The 18955-nt window shown below is 41.5% G+C and overlaps 2 protein-coding genes across 2 annotated transcripts; both read left to right on the forward strand.

Annotated features, from left to right (window-relative positions):
- The first annotated feature begins 788 nt into the window (after positions 1-788).
- On the forward strand, positions 789-6378 carry tent2 (terminal nucleotidyltransferase 2). Its single transcript, XM_061038032.1, has 15 exons — positions 789-897; positions 1213-1372; positions 1482-1589; positions 1992-2271; positions 2381-2495; positions 2573-2661; positions 2751-2808; positions 3058-3124; positions 3234-3310; positions 3484-3612; positions 3707-3750; positions 3956-4092; positions 4837-4928; positions 5056-5135; positions 5225-6378. The coding sequence occupies exons 2-15, from the start codon at positions 1251-1253 to the stop codon at positions 5309-5311; spliced, it is 1485 nt and encodes a 494-aa protein (XP_060894015.1). The 5' UTR covers positions 789-897; positions 1213-1250; the 3' UTR covers positions 5312-6378.
- Positions 6379-7152: 774 nt separating this feature from the next.
- cmya5 (cardiomyopathy associated 5) lies at positions 7153-18557 on the forward strand. Its single transcript, XM_061038034.1, has 14 exons — positions 7153-7411; positions 8268-8910; positions 9082-11886; positions 15018-15113; positions 15274-15492; positions 15603-15625; positions 15826-15950; positions 16185-16319; positions 16637-16783; positions 17014-17161; positions 17365-17498; positions 17568-17685; positions 17770-17946; positions 18031-18557. The coding sequence occupies exons 1-14, from the start codon at positions 7305-7307 to the stop codon at positions 18281-18283; spliced, it is 5130 nt and encodes a 1709-aa protein (XP_060894017.1). The 5' UTR covers positions 7153-7304; the 3' UTR covers positions 18284-18557.
- The last annotated feature ends 398 nt before the right edge of the window (positions 18558-18955 follow it).

The raw sequence follows: 18955 nt of genomic DNA on the forward strand, positions 1-18955 counted from the left end.
TTTAACTGATAAGCACTGTAGGCTTATCTCTAAACTCTGCATTCAAATGAAACTAATTTGGATACCGACAACATCAGTTAAGATAAAGATAAGATAAGATATACTTTATTCATCCCAGCAGGGAAATGAAGGTGTTCCAGCAGCCAGCATACATACAAACACACAACACAACACATATATACATACATATCCCACCCATACAAAAAAAAACATGAGCCCACAATACAGTTTGATATATGATATATGCAACTCAGGCTAAAGTTTAAAAGTTTAAATGTCTTCTGTCCTTACTTAAAGGGGAGTCGTTATAAAGTGCAATTGCAGTAGGTAAAAAAAGTATTTTTAAATCTGTCCTTTTTGTAGCCTCCCACTAAAAACACTATTTTGTCCACACACGAGATTGTGTAAGGGATGCATGTTATTGTCCATAATATTCAACAGTTTCTGTATCATCCTTCTCCCCATCACCACCTCCAGGGGCTCCACAGCAGTCCCCAGCACAGAGCCAGCCCTCCTAATCAGCTTGTTAAGCTTTTTAGAGTCACAAGCCCTGATGCTGCTGCCCCAACAGACGGCTGCAAAGAAAATGGCACTTGCCACAACAGTCTGATAAAACATGGATAACATTTTGCTAGTACTGATGTGATACAGCCTACTGTTTTTCTTTTCTTTTAATGTTGTGTTTTTTCTTTCAAAACTAAGTTTAATTGTCCATTTTTATTCACGAAGCACACTATAGATCGGCCTTTTTTTAAATTGTCCTTAGGACGGATTTTTCCTTCAGACGACTAAAAGCCGCGTCCCCTTTAAATCGAATTCCACTACGTCACGGCATCAACGCGGAAGGTATAGGAAACTAGCACCTGAACAAATCAAGCTTTGTTTACATGTGACACGGTAAGTTTTGTGTTATTGGTTCATCGTTTTTAACATTTAGTAACACGTTTCCATATACACGTATAAGAATATTAAAAAAAAAGTTACGTTATGTTGTGATAACATCCAAAACGTCATTCTAATCGGCTTGACTTAACTCGATCTGAGCTAACGAGAGTTAGCACGCCTTGATTTCTGTCAGCGCTAAGTTTCGGTTTCCTCAGTAACCAGTCGTGGCATTACATTTATAATCCGGGAATGACTTCAGTGATAGTTGCACATTTTAATAACTCCAATTACCAACTGTACGGTCGCATTGCTGTTTTTGTTTTTCAGTAAATCCGCAGAGTTGATGCTGGAGCTCTGTGAGGATCATGTACCCCCGCAGCGCAGCATCGAGGGGAATGTCAGCCTACAGTGACGGCCTCTACCCTGTGCCCCCTGTGCCCCCTGTGTACTACGACTACAACCACAGAAGTATGCCCGACGTCAACAGGTGAGCCTGGGAATCAACATAATGCACTGAATTGCTGGACATCAACACCATCTTTATCACAAATTCACTGTTTTGGTCCGTGAAGTAACACACGCCTGTCTGTTTGTAGCGTCCGTGCTCCTGGTTTGGAGAGGTTGCCAACATATGAATGGAAGCCTCCACCGACCCCCTCTCCAGCCCATTACCGTCAGACACCCACCTTAACCAACAGACTCAAGTTTGTACTTCTACCATTTATATATGACTGATGTAGTCTGGGGGATTGTTAGCCTTTATTTGTTATCACATTATGTTATAAATGTAATGCCTAAAACTAACTTAGTCTCTGTTACTCTCCCTTTGTTTATTAAGATCAGCTTGTGCCAGACTGGAATGTGTTATCTGGAGAGAGAACAGGATATCTAACCTTTGTAAAACATTTGTATTTTTCAGACCCAAAGTACATGCTACCATCTATGTGCAGGGTCTATATCAGGGGAGCAGTATTTAAAACAAATAATGCCTTTAACACAATGGGGGCTCTGCATTCCTATTTTTTATTCATCAAAACAGAGACTGACTTAAGTACAAGTTCATTCCTCATTGCAATGTGATTCTGTATCATTATTTTTTCTTCTAGGAGGCAGAATGATGAATACAGAACCCCGGTGTTGAAGCGCCAACGTCTTGACTCCTCTCCCCACCCGTTAATAGGCTCCCCCCTAAATCAGGCACCTCACCCACTTCGTTCGGCCCAAGCAGGGGCGGGATCATCAGGATCAGAGTTTGATCGCTCTTATCCTAGACCATATCCCCATCCCAGCCCACAACCACACTCCAGCCCACGCCCAAGCCCCCACCCTCAAGTGCCTGCTATCCCAGAAAGCTCAAACAGCCTGCAGGATTATGTTAAGGACAAGGTAGTGTACGTTTAGAATGCTTTATCCTTCAGCTTATACACATCTATTATTACTATGGGCACATGCAGGTATCCATGGTTTAATCAGGTGCTTGTTTTTGTGCCCCCAGTTGAGTGGGCAGATGCTGGAGTTGTTTGAGGCATGCCAACAGCAGTCTTCCGATTTGATCCGTAAGGAGAAGTGCCGGACACAGCTGCAGAAAGACATACAGCGTGTCTACGCAGGTGTGCATGAAATACACAGTCACTCGTCGTTCTGAATTTCTGTCAGTGTCCTATCTCACAAAGTTATTTTCTGGCAGTGGCACGACTTTATTTGACTGGATCCTCTATGAATGGACTGGGATGCCGGAGCAGTGATGCTGACATGTGTCTTGTCATCAAGGGAAATGTGAGTATGTCTATCTCTGTCATTTAAAATGAGTACATTCATAGAACACCCCCCTCCTCTTGATCTCATGCTTTATGTCTCTGTTTCAGAAAAGACCTGATCCCATTCAAGTGCTCTCTGTCCTCCAAAGGTTGTTCAGATCACTGTGTGAGTAATAATAATAATATCAATTCATTTCTCATTACCCTCTTACTTTGTTACTTAGCTTTGCTGCTTATAACTTACACATTTATTCATCAGAAAACTGTAATCAATACTGGATTATCTTACAGGCATTGTTCATGTTCTCCAAAGACTCCACCAGGTGGAGCTATATACCAAGTATAAAAGGTTTCATCTTTTTGAAAATGAAACCAAAACCTGCATAAACCTAATCCTGTTTGTTTTGATTTATAGCATATGTAGAGAGGACTCATCTGATCAGGGCCAAAGTGCCGATCCTCAGGTTCAGAGAGAAAGGCAGGTAGGAGCAAAAGAGTTGTTGAATCCTTCTTTTACAACATCAGTAAGATGTCAGAAAGTGTTTACATGGCTTTTTGATATCTTTTTTTTATTTCTTCCATCCTCTTAAGTGATCTGGAGTTTGATCTGAACGTCAACAACACAGTGGGCATCAGAAACACATTCCTTCTGAGGAGTTATGCCTATGGTGGGTGACCTTGATCGTTAACCAAACTTTTATAAATATATTTAATACATTTTAATTCAAGTCTAAGGGTATTTGTTAAACCAGCAGCTAGTAGTGCATGTTCTACTTCAAAATAAATATGTAAACATTTGTTCTAACTTGCTTTGTTGTTTTCTTTTTCTGTTATCTCTCAGCTGATCTCAGGATAAGACCCATGATCCTTGTAGTCAAGAAATGGGCACAGCACAATCAAATCAATGATGCCAGCAAGGGAACTTTGAGCAGCTACACACTTGTGCTGATGGTGTTGCACTACCTCCAGAGTAAGTACATCCCTGCACACATGCAAGACCTTGTTAAGTCCCATTTCTGTTTTTTACATGTTATCTCACCCTTTGTGTGGTGTTTTATTTACAGCTCTAAAGGAACCTGTCCTTCCATCTCTGCAGAGGGACTACCCAGTAAGTGTTTCCATTGATTTTGTTTTGAAGTCTTGATTCATATCGTAATTCAGCTATGAAGTCGATCACTACATTTAATATGCAAATGACTGGAAATACAAATAGAAAAAGATGCCTTTTTTGTTTGTAAAAGGATATTCCTGCATCCCTTTAACTTTCCCCCATGTATCACAAATGTCCATTTGTCCTGTGGCTTGACTTTCAGGAGTCTTTTAATCCCTTCATGGACATCGACATGGTTCCAGAGGGACCCAAATACGTCCCCCCATACAGATCCACAAACCAGTCCTCTCTGGGAGATCTGCTTCTGGGATTTCTCAGATACTATGCCACGGTCTTCAGGTATCTCCTTACTTTACATTACTGAGTCTAATGTTTCACATGCACCCATGGTCACTCTTCCTGCGTATTTCCTTTCTCCCTTTTCTCTTGTCTCTTGCATCTCTTAAGTCCCCAGCTCTCCTCCTCCCTCTACCCTTTACCTTTTTTTTCTGGTTTCATGTGTCTGGGTAAAGAGCAGGAGCAGGTGGGACCTTTGGCCTTACACAGCACTAGCATGACATACCATGATCACTGTGTTTACGCTTTTCTGTGCTACCTTGCCTCACTGAAGGTTGAACCAAAAATTCTACTACCAAACATGTATGCACAGATTCTTTTCATGGGTCCTACAAGCACAGTGTTTCTGCATCATTTTCTAATTCCTAGCAATTAGTTGAATACAACAATGTCAATAAAGTGTTCTAGTTAAGTTGTAAAGATTAAAAGTGCCCTTCAGTGTAACAAAGTTCAAACATTTAATACTTCAAAATAGAAAAACAGATGATAACCCATAACTAGAACAAATATTATTATTTTACATGTATTGTAACTTTTAACATGAAATGGCTTTCATTGTTCTCTGAGTTGAAGCTTCTTGTGCTTGGATAAAACTGAATTCTTCTGAAAATATCCCCTTTGTTGGCAGGACTATGTATTTTTTGTGTTGTTGATTAGTCTCTGGTATAATTCTTGAAACTCTATCTCTCTGTATGTATTAACAGTCTTATAAGCCTTTCCATTGCATTGTTTTTCTTTGTCTTTCAGTTGGGATAAGCAGGTGATCTCCGTTCGAGAGGCCAAAACTTTCCCCAAGAATAATTCTCGTGAGTGGAGAAACAAATTCATTTGCGTGGAAGGTAATCATTTCATTGGACATGGCATGCACTTATCACCAACCCCTATGAGTAACTGAAGCAGCATTATAAGAATTATGACCAGTAATGCTACAAATCCAGAAAGCGACATTATTCTCTTGTGTTTCAGAGCCATTTGAAAGAAACAATGTCGCCCGGGCAGTCCATGAGAAGATGAAGTTTGAAGCCATTAAAGCCCAGTTTGCTGAGGTACAAACCAGTCCTGACAAGTGTTCACAGCTGTGGGCCAGCCATAAATTATGAATAATCCTGTTTCTCATCTCTTTGTGTCTGAACAGTCATGGCGGCTACTACGGCAGAGGAAGGACCTGAACTCGATCCTCCCAGTCAGAGCCATCATTAATGAGGAGTCTTCCAGGAGATGAGGGCTTCTTCTAATGAGCCGAGCTGACGGGAGTCTTCTGCATCAGAGGGACCTTTAGGATGTGCTGAGAGAAAAGCCCTGTTGCCTCTGCATCTCAAAGTCAGAACACCTCTGGTATTCTGAACTCTCTCTCTCTCTCTGCCTCGGTATCATTCACAAACTGTAGGTCATGTGGCTGTACATTGAAATACTGCACTCACTTTCAAATGATTTGCAGACTTTGCCAAATTATTCTTATAGATGATAAAAATACAATGTTTGTGCAGTGACACCAGAGGAAGGCGATGCTTCTACATGGCCTTCTGTTCAAACCCACAAAGCCTTCATGGGAAGAATTGAAGTTTACGGACATGAATGAGAAGTCAAAATAAATTTGGAACTTTCTCATATTTGAAATGAGCTTTATCAGAAGAAACAGCATTTAGGTTCGACTTATCTCAGCTAAGTTAAATTCATCTCATCACAGTTTAAGCTGTAACCTCTTTGCTAGAGGTAAACTATACAGAGACAATTTCTAGAAGAATCCCAACAGTTTGGTTCTGCCATGTGTAATAAGCATTCAGTATGTTGTCTTCAGCCTTTTGAGACCAACTTGTAAAATCAAAGCTTTTTTTCTTCTTCAGTTTTTTAAGGTTAGCAGGGATGCTGTTCTATGTTTCAAACAACACACGTGTCCTCTCTACAGCTTTTTTTCACAGTCAATATGTTTCTCTTCAGAATACAGCCTTTTGTTGTTAAGTCATACTATGATGGTCAAATCAGGACTGGACTGGAAATTCCCATATCACTGCTTCTGATGTGTTGCATTCACGTCATTAATCTGGTCACTTTCCTATACTGGGTCATTTTAGTTCAACAGTTTCTTTCTTCCTGAATACAGACGTGTCATTCATTCATTGTCAGTTCACCACTATGTAAGTTATTTGTTCAAGTGCGACTTAATCGATCTTTGTGTTTGGGATTTTTCTCTGTTCTATTTGTATATTTTGTAAACTACTGACTTTTAAATGTTTATTTAAAAAAAAAAAAATTAAATCTCTGAATCTGTATGATTGGTTTGAGATTATACTTTTGAGCTCCTTGTGAATTCTTTGCAAATACAGTAGAAGTGCCAAAGTTACATTAGATTGTGTGTCCTTATTTCAGCTAAGATATTTTCTTTATAATTTCTCAAATTGGTATAAAATATAGGATGTAAACATAACCCATCATTCACAAATATATTCTACCACTTCACAGTTAAAGGTTAAACTTGAACAAATATAGAAGATTAGTACAAATAAGACTCATAGATCTGGTCCAACCCGCTTCAAATGGTGTCATTCTGTTTCCTATAGTTTTTATCAATCAAAATCAAACCTGTAAATTTGTACCTAAATAATTTTTTTCTGCTGCCGCCTCCTCTGGCAGTGCTCTTGGTTTTTTGTTCTGTGGTTTGACGCCTTATTACGGCAAGTTTATGACTTCTGAATTGTGCCAGTTCTGCTGGGTGGTAGATAACTTACAAGTTGTATATGCATGTGTCTGTGACAAGCGGCCGGAGGACGGGGAGTCCTGTTTCAGCACAAGGCCTAAATTTAACTTAGTGAAGGGGATTTTCATCTTAAAGTCACACTGACTAATTCAGCTGTTAGCAACTGTCACAGACTAAAATAATGACTGTTTCACCAAGTATTAACCAATTTAACAAGCTTTTTATAAGTTCAAATACAACTTCCTCTTTGTTGCGAGTGTGCTTAACCTCAAACCCAGTGAGACTTTCTGTCATCCCCTTGCACCCCCTCTAAGCCCACTCCCCTCTTTTCATTCCCCACTCAGTCTATTTCTGTTCCCAGCTGAGTCAGATGGACGGCTCCCAACTTAGAATGACACAAACAGGCAGAGCAACTCTTCCCAAATCAGAGTGGCTGAAATCCTCAGGTGGACTCTAAAAAAACACAAAAAGACAAGAAGATTGGGAACCGCAACGGGAAGAGCTGGAGGATTCTGTCAAAATGGAAGAGTGTGAAAGTCTGGACTCTGAGATGACGGAGCTGCAGGAGTTTCAGAGTGAGGCCAACAGCCAGGACGATGAAGACGAGGTGGAGGAACTACAAAACAGGTGCTTAACAGTCTGGATCTTTGTAGCGGAATAACCAGAGTTGGGGCTAATATTGTGTAAAACCATGTCTACTGGAAGTTTTTACATGAAATGTATTGAATATAGAATCTGAGGGGAAACCACTTATCTCTAGGCTTCTCAGCTCAGATTTGCAAGAAGTTCAGTTTAATCTTAAACAAAAATACAATTATCAAATTGACACAAAGCAGTACTCCATTTAACCATCAACTGTCAGCTCATACACAGAGTTGTAAGTGTTGGTTTCTACGCTGACATTATTTACCATCCAAAATTTTACATCTCATTTATCATGTTTCATACTGGTGCTTTAGCTACCTTCGCAATGTCAGAAATAGTAGAAGTCACTGATATGTTGAGTGTATCTGGGAAAGCAGAGGCATCTCCTCTCTAATATTACATGGATGACGCTTTGGGACGTCACCTGGCCCGATCCCTGCAGCATCCGAGCTGTATTCATAGCAGGAGGGACGACTCAGAGTTAGATTTTTTCAGATCATCACTGTCATTGGCAGCTTTTCACCACACTCGTCTAATGCTCGATCTAGATCTACGCTCCTCGTGTTGTCAAACTGTGAACAGATCAGCAGGTTTTATTGTGTCCTCAGCTTAGATTTGCTAAGTTGCCTCAGGTGCAAAAACATGAACGTGTTTTTCATGCTGGCACGTTATGCTCAGATGTGTTTTGATTCATTGGTTCGTTCTCTGCTTGCATTACCACGAGCGCTGCCAGCAGGATCTCCTCTTGCACTCAGACTGTTTAGTCATGCCCTTCCTCTTCTCTTGAATGACAGCCTACTCTCCGTCCTCTAACTCTGACCATTACTCTCTTCTCCAGCCTGCGAGAGGTTGTCCAAGACCAGTCAGTGAGGCCTAAACTCCAGTGCTTGATGGTGGATCCATCATTCTCCATGGTAACCGTTCAGAGCGAGGACAGTGGGATTGTTTGGGAAACGGCATCTAGTCGCTGCTCTACGCCCTGGGCCTCTGAGACCAGCTCCACCTCTGAAGCCTACAGCATGGAGGGATCTGGAGCTGCGGGGAAGATCACTATCGTCTTCGATGAGGAGAAAATAGTCCGCAGGAGGACGAGGTCTGGAGGAAGGAGCAGACTGGGGGACCGGTTCAGTCGACCCGGGAGCTCGAGATCGGCTTCAGCTCTGGGAGTGGAACGACCTGAGATGGCAGAGGTGTCTCTTCCTAATGTGAAACAGGAGAAACCCCCCACAGAGCCCGACTTGGAGGAAATAAAAAACAAAGATCAGCAGCTGTTTAGTTTGATTTCAGAGGGTTATGAGATTCTTAACATTAGGGTTCCTTCAAAACTTCCCACTGTGGATGAGGAGGAGAGCACAGAGCTGCAGGACAATCTGTCCTTTTTGGACCAGACTCCAAAGATTCGGTCCAAAAACCATCATGACTGGACACAAATACAGAATCATGTCCTGCCAGAGGACCGGGAAATACAGGATCACAAAGAGGTATGAACTGATTTTGTCTGGTTGATTTAAGAGTATTTGATAATGTGGTATCTCAATTCTAAACATTAGTTTTGGTTTCATTCGCCTTTTCTGCCAAGAACCTCAAATTCATACATTTACTTGTTCAGTAAATTTCGGTTAAACATCATATGTGATTGTGATCTTTTTCAGCCAACAGAGCAAGACACATCTCAGTCCCCTACAGACACAGAGCTGAGTAAAACACCCACTCCAAAAGAGAGCACAGGCGACATAGACTACTTTGAGAAGTTCACCCTGCTTGATGTGGTGGTTCCTGAAGATCAGGCTCCAGAGATTCAGCAGGAGGCAGAACAACCTGCAGGGAAGTCCCAGGAAGTGGAGCCAAAACCTGATAAAGAGAATGCCACCGACAGACCCACTGCGTCAGAAGACTCTTTCGTCTTTGTTACAGATGTGGAGATAGTTGGGGAACACCTAGATGAAGTCTTCTACGGAGAGGGGGCCTCTCCTGATGCAATGCGGGGCAGAGATGACGAGGAGGCAGAATGTGGAGGAGGTATGAGAAGGAGACGAGAGAGCCAGAGATCTATGAAGGAGAGTGGTTCAGTGTTGTTTGGGAGTCAAGAAACCATCCTCACTCCTATCTTTCTCTCACCCGGGCCCCCTAAGATCATCGACCAAATCTTGTTGGATGAGCCGACCGCCATGTCCTTTATGTACTCGGACCTTTACGAGGATGCTGTTGGCGAGAGGAGGAAGAGCGATGCGGAACACTCAGAGGCAGAGAGCATAGCATCTGAGAAGTCTTATAAGAGGCGTTTTTCGGACTCAGAGGAGACTGAGGGGTACCTGGAAAAGTTTACTTTGAAGGACGAAACTCCCAGTGTGGAGGATCAACCAGAGTCAGTAGAGGATAAGAGAGAAGGGAGGAGGATGTGGTCACAGAATATGTTTGAGATGACCGGATGTCTGACAAGAGTGCAAAAGGAAGACGAGGACAAGTCAAAGACAGAGGAACCAGAGACACAGCAGGAGGTCATTGTTGAAGACTTGCAGTTAGAAGCAATGATACAGAAAAGAGAAATATTTACAGAAACAGCAAAGGTAAGGGAGAAAATAATACTGACTGATGAGGAGTCTGTTAAAGAAATCTCAGAAGAATCTGTTCAGGAGTTTAAACCAACAGAGGATCAGATAAAGGTTCAGGAAGTGGAACATGATCTCACTGAACCTCCTGAGAGCGGCACAGATGAACCACTTCCTGGAGCTCAAAAGGTGGACAGTAAAGCTGAGGAAACAGAGGAGAGTGACGAGCATCTTAGAGAAGTTACGGATGAAACAACTTCTGAACCAGTTATTGAAACTGAGCTGCAGGCACAAGAAGTGGCAGAAAAAGTAACTGAGGTCGACTTAAATGCTTCAGAAGAGACAGCAGCTATACACACTGAGGTTGCTCCCGCCATCACCGAATCTAAAATACCAACAGAAAGCACTGAGAAGAGTTTGTCTGAAGAGGCAGCTACTGACTCTAAGACGGTGGCCACTGAAGAGAAAGTAGTAGCTGAGGCTCAGAGTGAAATACAGGAAAACTTTACTCCTTCTGAAATAGACACATCAGCTGAAACGTCCATGCTTGAGGAAAAAGATACTGCAGAAGACGTTGCACCTGTTGAAGTTACCACTGACTGTGATTCTGCTATGCACGCAACGGTGGAGGTTATAGAAAAAGAGGTCGCTGAAAAAGAGATTCAAACCCAAGTTCAGATTGATCTTCAGGAGGTAAAAAGTGTGGAGACGACAGTTGCAGCACAAGAAGAACAGGAAGCTGAAACAAAGGAAGCTGAGCGGGAATCAGAGGTTAGAACTGAGATTTCAGGTGAACCAGAAGAAATAAAGACAGATTCAGATAAGAAACAGGAGAAGATCTGTGAATCAGAGCAGCATCAGCAAGAAGAGAAACCAGTAACAGACGGTGAATCAGACAAAACAAAGCTGATAGTTGAGGCCAAAGAAGAAAGACCCAAAGAGGACACTGGGACAGTACAGGAGATGGTGAACGATGATGATGAGTTGATCGTCCTTGTACCCAAAGGACAAGCTGTAGAGATGGACATAGAGATCAGTCAATCAGAGAAGACTATTGGCAATACAGCAGCTCTCTCTGAACCAGGCAGCACATGTGAACAACTCACAGCAGCTGAATCCATCAGAGTCAGTCCAGAAATTCTTCAGGCAACACCTGAGGAAACAATGACAGAGTCCCAGCAGGGATTCAAATCAGAAGTTATTTTAAAAGATGAAGTTTTACCTGGAAATGAGTTTGACGATAGGTACTCTCCTCCAGAACCTTTGGACTTTGTTGAAGAAGACGAGGGCGTCTTTTCACCTTTGAGGAGCTTCACTCCTCAGGAGGATTTGTCTGGTCTACACCGAGAGGATCCGCAATCAGAGCAACCAGAGGTTGGACAAGGTGAAGACATACACAAGGTGGAGGATGTCCCAGAAACTAATATTGTTATAGAGGATTCGAGTCTAGAGCTTGATCTTCAAAGAGAGGAGGAAGGGCAAAAGGTGGAACAAGATGAGGCAGTCATAGTGGAAGCTCCAGAGGTGACTGTGGAGGAGTTTGAATATGAGATGATATCTGAACAGGATGCAAAAGACATGCCACAACCAGAAACACAGAGAGATGTAGAGGAACTGAAATCTGAGTCAGGGCAGGAGAGAGAGGAGAGGTTGGATCTTCAAAAGGAGGTGGAGATGGAGAAGAAAGAGGAAGTGTTTGATGTCTCCCCAGAAGAAGAGCTCATTGAGGAGGATTATGACATCATAGATGCAGAAGAGGAGAGTCAGGCCCGACTTGCGGCTGAGCTGCAGGGGATGGACTGGTTCTGTCTGACCTGTGGATGTCTGCTGTCAGAGGACGGCTCTTCATCTGGAGAGCATTACAACCACAAGGTGACTGCTGCTGACCAAGCCTACGAAGAAATTAAGGTAACATACTATTTGAAAATACATCTTTCTTTGTAAAAAAAAAAAAATCAACCTGTATTGCTGTGGCTCAGAGGTAGAGTGTGCCATCCTCTAGTCTAATTGGACAAAGGTTGTTCAATTCCCAGCTCTTGCAGTCAATATGTCAAAGATCACTTTTGATGAACACCTCGACATTTTGAAAAAGGTTGGGTATATTCACGTCACATAGTTGCAGGGCCATTAATAAAAATAACTATGACAAAAAAAAGAATATATGCCCATATATTCTTCTTTGTCTTCACTTGGGCAATTTGCACAGGAACTTTTGTATTTTTGTATTATAAGAACACTTTGAGTGGTCAGAAGACTAGAGAAGTGTTTTATTTATAATTTGCATACAAATATATTTGAGATAACAATCGATGTTTTCAATAATGATAATAAAAGAAAGAAAAGCCCTGTACATTACAGAAGATAGACAGGAAACGTATGAGATGTTGCTGTTGACTACAACAGACAGTCATTCATTTCTCAAATTCACACTTAATTACTGCATGTATTTAAAATGTATAAGCTTTCTTTGGGGGAAAAAATAAGCAAGAAAACACATGTAGTTCTAGTTAATAAAAAGTCCACTTTTAATTGTACAAATTACAAATTATTTGCTCTTATTTGGTAAGTCTATGTGCGTTATCTCAATGAAATATAAAGTGCAGATGAATACTTTTAACACTTAGCAGCCATTCACAGTATAATTAAAATTACTAATAGTTATGGACTTGTATTTAAAGTATTGGTGGATAAGGACATGTATGTATACCAATAATAATTTAAATTATAGTATTTTTTTAAGAATCCAAAAATGTTCCATAACATTGAATTAATATTATTTCTTCATTATTATCCTATTCATATTGTCTTTTGTCTCAGAGACCTAAAAGTGTCTCCCAGAACTCTGATCATTCTAGCAGACATGATGCTGCTGCTGTCTGATGGCATGCTGCCATAAATAGCAGCTCATCATCAAACACTTTACCAGCATTATTCACCCACACAGTTATGATCACAGCACACTTTACTCGCCTTTGATCAGGTCATCCTGTAATAAAGCCGTCCTGAATAAACAGGCTGCGTGCTCTAAAGCTGCCTGCAGGCTGCAGCCAGGCACATTGAATTGTTGTGATGTAATGATCTGCTTTGATCGGTGGAAAGGTCCAGCGTGACATCATCAAGCAGAGACTGAAATGTGATCTGTTCACAGGCACTTCACCCACTCGCTGTCCCTACCGGTCAGCAGAGGGTCAAGCTGCTTTTTTAAATCTAGGTTCATATAAATAATAAATAGCTTCTTCTGACTATGTCAAAGGAATCTGTTTGTAGTCTTTCACTTGCAAATCTCAAAGAGCTATCTGCCCAGTTTTCATGTTCATTTGTTCACGTACCACAATAAAATGACAAGATAAATGTTCACTCCGCTAGAAGACGCTGCCTTTCCCAGGAAAGAAAATATTCTCTTAGTGTTTTTGTGAGGATACATCAAGTAACACGAGTGAAGTGAGATATTTCTTTGTGTTCCAAAACGATCATAGCAAAGTTTTTGACATCTAAATCAACGGAAACCTGGAACAGATTTAATATGATCAAATGTCATTTCCAGATGATGTTGAAACCAGATCTACATGTGTGATGTTGTATTTATGTGAAAAATTGACAGCTAGATTGTAAATAAGACACATTTCGCATCGTAATACAAGTCTGATTTTAGCACCAAGAAGTGCAGGTTTTCCACAGAACAAGTTTACCAGAACCACCTAGAAAAGTGCTCAAACGTGGAGTGTACCACTGCAACCCTTCAGATTAGAGCGAGTATGCTCACACATTCTTCTGCACACTCCGAACACGCACACACACACACACACACACGTACACCTGTTTTCTAAATCTTAGCAGGGGAATGGTGAGCATCAGAAGGAGCAGGGAGAGATAAGTAACCCACTTGACCCAGTTAAATGTGATCTGTTGGTGCTCAGGTGTTGACAGGGGATTGCCAGCGTTCTTCCTCCAGGAAGCCTGCTGGTTTTCCTTAAAGCTGCAGTAGGCAACAATTAACCTCAAGATGACCTGTCTTAATTGTCTCAATAAAACAGAAACGAGCATTTGTCACCTGTTGTCTGGTATCCCACGGATCCATCAGGTCACATTAATTAAATTTAAAAAGTTACATTTCAGATATAATCACTGGTTGGACTTTTTGATGAAGTAGGTGAAGAACTTATTGGAAAAAGTCAATTCAGGGAAAGAGGGTTAGAAAGGTAGATTCAGTAACTGAATAAATGTGCTGTAGTGATGTCATCTTATATTCTTTCCACAAAGTGTGAAGTCTAAGTTTACAGAGATCATGTTTTTTCCAAAATAATTGGTTAAGAAATCTTCAGACTTATCCAAAAATAATACCCACATCATTCTCATTCTTAATGAATCTCATTTTAAGAGTGAAAATTCCACATTTCTCATTCTGTATTAAAATGTGGTGTATTGAAAATAATACATGGCTCCAACTTTTTTTTTTATTTTTTTATTTTGTTGGCCTTTTTGCCAGTGAAAGCAGTATAGAGACAGGAAATGTTGGGGAGAGAGAGTGGGCGATGACATGCACCAAATGGTTAAGACCGGAGGTTGTACCTACAATCAATGCAACAAGCACTGACTCTTCTGTGTGGAGTGCCTGCTCTAGCAACTGAGCTAAACCAGAACACCAAAAAAGCCATGTCCTTTAGAATGCAATTCCTGGTTGGAATGATGATTTCCCCGAGAAAAGCTCAGCAACAAACAAACAAAGAAAAAAGCTGAACTTTGTACACCAGTTCTGAGTTTGTCAGCTTTACTCTTGATTTGACTTTTCAGACTGCTGGAGCCTCTTTTTAGTAATGGCTGAACTTTATGCCATTAGAGATAGATTAGGAGTAAGGTTTCTTTTCAAGGCCAATTTGGAAAATAAGAATAACTATAATGATTTATATTTCTGTCATTGCGCATAGGAGCATGTAAGTATTCAACTGGCAAGTGAACCTATCTTGTAATCTCAGCTGTATCTATCAGTGGCTCTGGGATTTAAATCAGATAATTTACCATAATATTTTGTTTTTTATCAGGAGAAGCTGGGTGATTGGATCTCAGAGCTGCAGGGCAGGTCAGAGAACATCGAGGACCTGGTTTCCGAGCTTGAACTGGGCTACAACTCTGTGGAGGTAAAACAAGACATTTAACACCAACTAGGACAATGCTACATTTCAAATGTACTGTTAGATCAGTGTATACATATTACTTCCATTAAAAAAATCGATGGACCATAACACAATTCATTTTGTTAACACACTTGTTGTTATCGCTCCTTCTCCTCTGGACCAGGACCAGTGTGTGGAGTGTGAGGCTGCGATGCAGGTGCAGAATGACGAGATGATGGCTCTGGTGATGGAGCAGTACAACAACATGTCCGTCAGCATGGAGGAGGAGAAGAAGGCCAAGCTGGAGCAGCTGTATGACCAGATCGTCTCCTTCCAGGAGAGCATTGACTCTGCCAAAGTCACTCTTGACACCACGACCAGGGAAGCTGAGACTGATGCACGGGTAAGTCCTGAGGATCTCAAGGCTTAGTGATCAACTGTATCAGATTTGACCAGTGATCTTGTGTAGATCACATTTCTAATTAATCCTATTTTGGTCTTTTCTTCCAATAGTCACCTGAAGACATTCACTTGAGGTAATGTGCATTCAGTGAAAACCTTTATTAGATAGCGATAATAACAAACACAGTTTGCTGCTCGGCCTGTAGAGTTGTAACCTTTGTAGTTTGTGCCAATATGCTGAATATTGAGCTGCAGGGTTAGAGTATGGAAAAGAAGGTTTGTCAGAGAGCCATGTTGTTGTGGCCAGAGGCTAAATACTGTGTTGTGCCATCAGGCTAAAGGCAGCTCTGGACTCTGCCATGTCACTGGAGCTGGGTCCCCGGGGACTGCTTGTGTTCGAGGACTATGCCAAGGGCAACACTTCCAGCTCTAACCTTGCACAGCGCAAGGGAATCCCAGGTAGGTCTGAAGCAAAGAAAATGTATTTACATATATACCTGACATTAACATAATCTATATGGATGTCTCATGCCATGTGCGTGGATGTCACTCGTGTGCGTGTGTGTGTGTGTGTGTGTGTGTGTGTGTGTGTGTGTGTGTGTGTGTGTGTGTGTGTGTGTGTGTGTGTGTGTGTGTGTGCGTGTGCGTGTGCGTGTGCGTGTGCGTGTGTGTGTCTTCCGGTGTGTGTCACAGTACCTCAGAGGCCCACACTGCAGCCTCAGGAGGCTGGCTCAGCCTCTAGCACCAGCGTCACTGTTTACTGGAAAGTAAACGCAGGAGACATCATTGACTGCTTTCAGGTCTACTGCATGGAGGATCCACAGGGAGGTAAATACTTTTAGGGTAGTGTTCAAGTAAACTAAATAGTGGTTCATGGTGCTTCTAACAGAAGTTACAAATATTAATTAAATTCAAGTTTTACTTTTGTTAATCTGAAAAAAAAAAATCCTTTTTCAAAAATACACATTTTGTAATTTATCACTGTAATCACTTCTTTTTTAAATATCTATTTTTATATTTTATGGTCTAGGTATTGTTTGCTGTTACATTTTTGGAAGCTTTGAGATCACAGAGGAAATGGCTGTGACTTACTGAGTTATTAAATACCAACATTGTGCATGTTTTGTGGCTGCTTTTGTCCTCAGCTGTGTCGGAGGAGTACCGTGTCACAGTGAAGGAGAGTTATTGTGTCCTGGAGGAGCTGGAGCCTGACAAGACCTACAAAGTGTGGGTGATGGCTGTCAACTACACAGGTTGCTCTCTGCCCAGTGAGAGACTTCCCTTCCGAACCGGTCAGTTCACACACTGGAGCTGGAGTAAATATGTACACAACTTTTTCTGAAATTACTGCACAGGGTTTTTTCTTTTGCTTGCATTGTGGAGGATGATCAAGCTGTTTTTTAATGGTCGTTGTTCATCTGTTATAATATAGTATATTTGATTTCGGAGGTCCAGAAATACACCACCCGAAAGCAAAAAGTGAATGTCACTCTTAATTAATGTCATGTACTTTTCTTGGCAGCTCCATCAGTGCCGGTGATCGACACAGAGCGCTGCACTGTCCTTTGGGATTCGGCCACTCTGCGATGGAGCTCAACACAACAGACTGCAGAGCAAAGTTTCACCTTGGAGTACTGCCGTCAGTATGAACTTGAGGGAGAGGGGCTGAGGTGGGTGTTTTTTTTTTTTTAACTAGACTAGATACCCACAGAGGCAGGAAAATTAGTTTGGCATAAAAATGAAAAAAAAAAAAAAACACATCTAGCTGAACAACACATCTGCAGTGAATCTTTTTATACATAAACATGTTTCGGTGTGCCACAGGTTGTACCTTTAATTTATATGTGTGCATGTGTGCTTGATGTACTACTAGGACGATCTCAGGTATCCAAAGCTGTGAACAGCGGGTTCTCCTGCAGCCCAATGAAAATTATCTTTTTTACATCAAAGCTGTAAATGAATCTGGAGCCAGCGAGCAGAGCGAGGCCGCACTCATTTCCACCAAAGGTAACAAAACACACACTTCACAATCTCTCAATTTTATATTCTGTTAAACACTTTTGTGTCCGTTTTCAGGAACAAAGTTCTGCCTGCTGAAAGCCACCGCTCACCCCGCTTTGGAGCTGTCAGTAGACGAGACTACTGTGCACTTATCTCAGGGCACACCTGGAAACACAACATCTTCAGACAAACTGTGAGTAGCAGCAAGCTCCCACAATTCAAAGCAGCCCTTTGAAGGGGAATGTGTGAAATTGAGTTTTTGTTTTTGTTTTGTTAGGTGTCCCTCCATCCTGGGTGAGCTGTTGCCTTGCAAAGGTCGATACTACTGGGAGACCGTTGTGTCCGGGAGCACAGCTTACAGGCTTGGGGTTGTGTACAGCTCAGCCAATAGAAACAGCCTGCTGGGGGAGAACAGCCTGTCATGGTGTTTGCAGTGTATCCCGACACCATCAGGGTATGCATCAAATATTGCACATTATTTACTACACATGCTTGCCCTATATTTGGTCTGAATCCTCCACTCTGTCTGTCGGTCCAGCTGCAGGTATCAGTTGCTCCACAATGACGCTCAGTCCAGTGTGTTCGTGAACTACATGCCTGATCGGGTGGGTACCCTCCTGGATTTCCAGCTCTGTCGTCTTTCTTTCTACAACGCCCAAACCGGTCAGTTGTTAGGAGCTTTCTGCCAGCACTTCACCCAGCCGTGCCACCCTGCTCTGGCCCTGGAGATGCCGGGTCGCCTGGAGGTCAGTATGGTGCCGGAGGTTCCAGAGTTTACAAATGACAGTTAGCTCTGCTAGCAGCCTCACAAACACTGAGGAGTTTACAGTTCATGATGGACATATGTTGATTTGAATGATCTTAAAATAAATGCATTACAGAGAAAAGTGCAGACATGACAGAATGTAAAATAAACTGATGTTCACAGTTAGGGTATGAATCATATTTGATCCCAGTCTTCTGAAGTCGGAGTCCTCATTCATGGGTTTGTGTTTTTTTTGTGAGATAACACGTAATATGAAAGTTTCCCTCTATTAAATTTTTATTTTGATATTTAAAAAAAAACCACTGAAGATGAATGATGATGGTGTGAAATGAACTTTATGCTGATGTGAGCTCTTAGTAGTTTGGTACTTTCATGTTAATGTTCTAAATTGAACTCTAGTCATCTTTCTCTTCTTTGTTTAAAGCATTTCTTGTTGTTATTTTGGGAAAAGGCCTCGACTGTACAGTGGTCAAAAACACAAACTGTGTCACTATTGAGACAAAAAAAACAGTCAATGCCTCTTTTTAGTAAAAGTTTAAAACTAAGTTTATGGCTCCAACAAGAACTTTGTAGCACTTTGAACTGTGTTTCATATTGTTAAATTGTGTAAATACCTTTTTTTAAAGATGTGATCAATAACATGTTTTATTTAACTTACAGAAAGTGCAGATCATTAGTTTTCCTCGCCCTGCCTTGT

The sequence above is a fragment of the Labrus mixtus genome, chromosome 5 (genome assembly GCF_963584025.1).
Source record: "Labrus mixtus chromosome 5, fLabMix1.1, whole genome shotgun sequence".
In the NCBI taxonomy this organism is placed as follows: Eukaryota; Metazoa; Chordata; class Actinopteri; order Labriformes; family Labridae; genus Labrus; species Labrus mixtus.

What these genes read in the sequence shown, in the direction of transcription:
- tent2 (XM_061038032.1), top strand. Translation starts at nt 1,251, where the DNA reads ATGTACCCCCGCAGCGCAGCATCGAGGGGAATGTCAGCCTACAGTGAC. An exon ending in AGGTTCAGAGAGAAAGGCAG is followed by an intron (nt 3,125 to 3,233) that starts GTAGGAGCAAAA and finishes CATCCTCTTAAG; the next exon opens with TGATCTGGAGTTTGATCTGA. An exon ending in TTAAAGCCCAGTTTGCTGAG is followed by an intron (nt 5,136 to 5,224) that starts GTACAAACCAGT and finishes GTGTCTGAACAG; the next exon opens with TCATGGCGGCTACTACGGCA.
- cmya5 (XM_061038034.1), top strand. Translation starts at nt 7,305, where the DNA reads ATGGAAGAGTGTGAAAGTCTGGACTCTGAGATGACGGAGCTGCAGGAG. An exon ending in AAATACAGGATCACAAAGAG is followed by an intron (nt 8,911 to 9,081) that starts GTATGAACTGAT and finishes GATCTTTTTCAG; the next exon opens with CCAACAGAGCAAGACACATC. An exon ending in AAGCTGAGACTGATGCACGG is followed by an intron (nt 15,493 to 15,602) that starts GTAAGTCCTGAG and finishes TTCTTCCAATAG; the next exon opens with TCACCTGAAGACATTCACTT.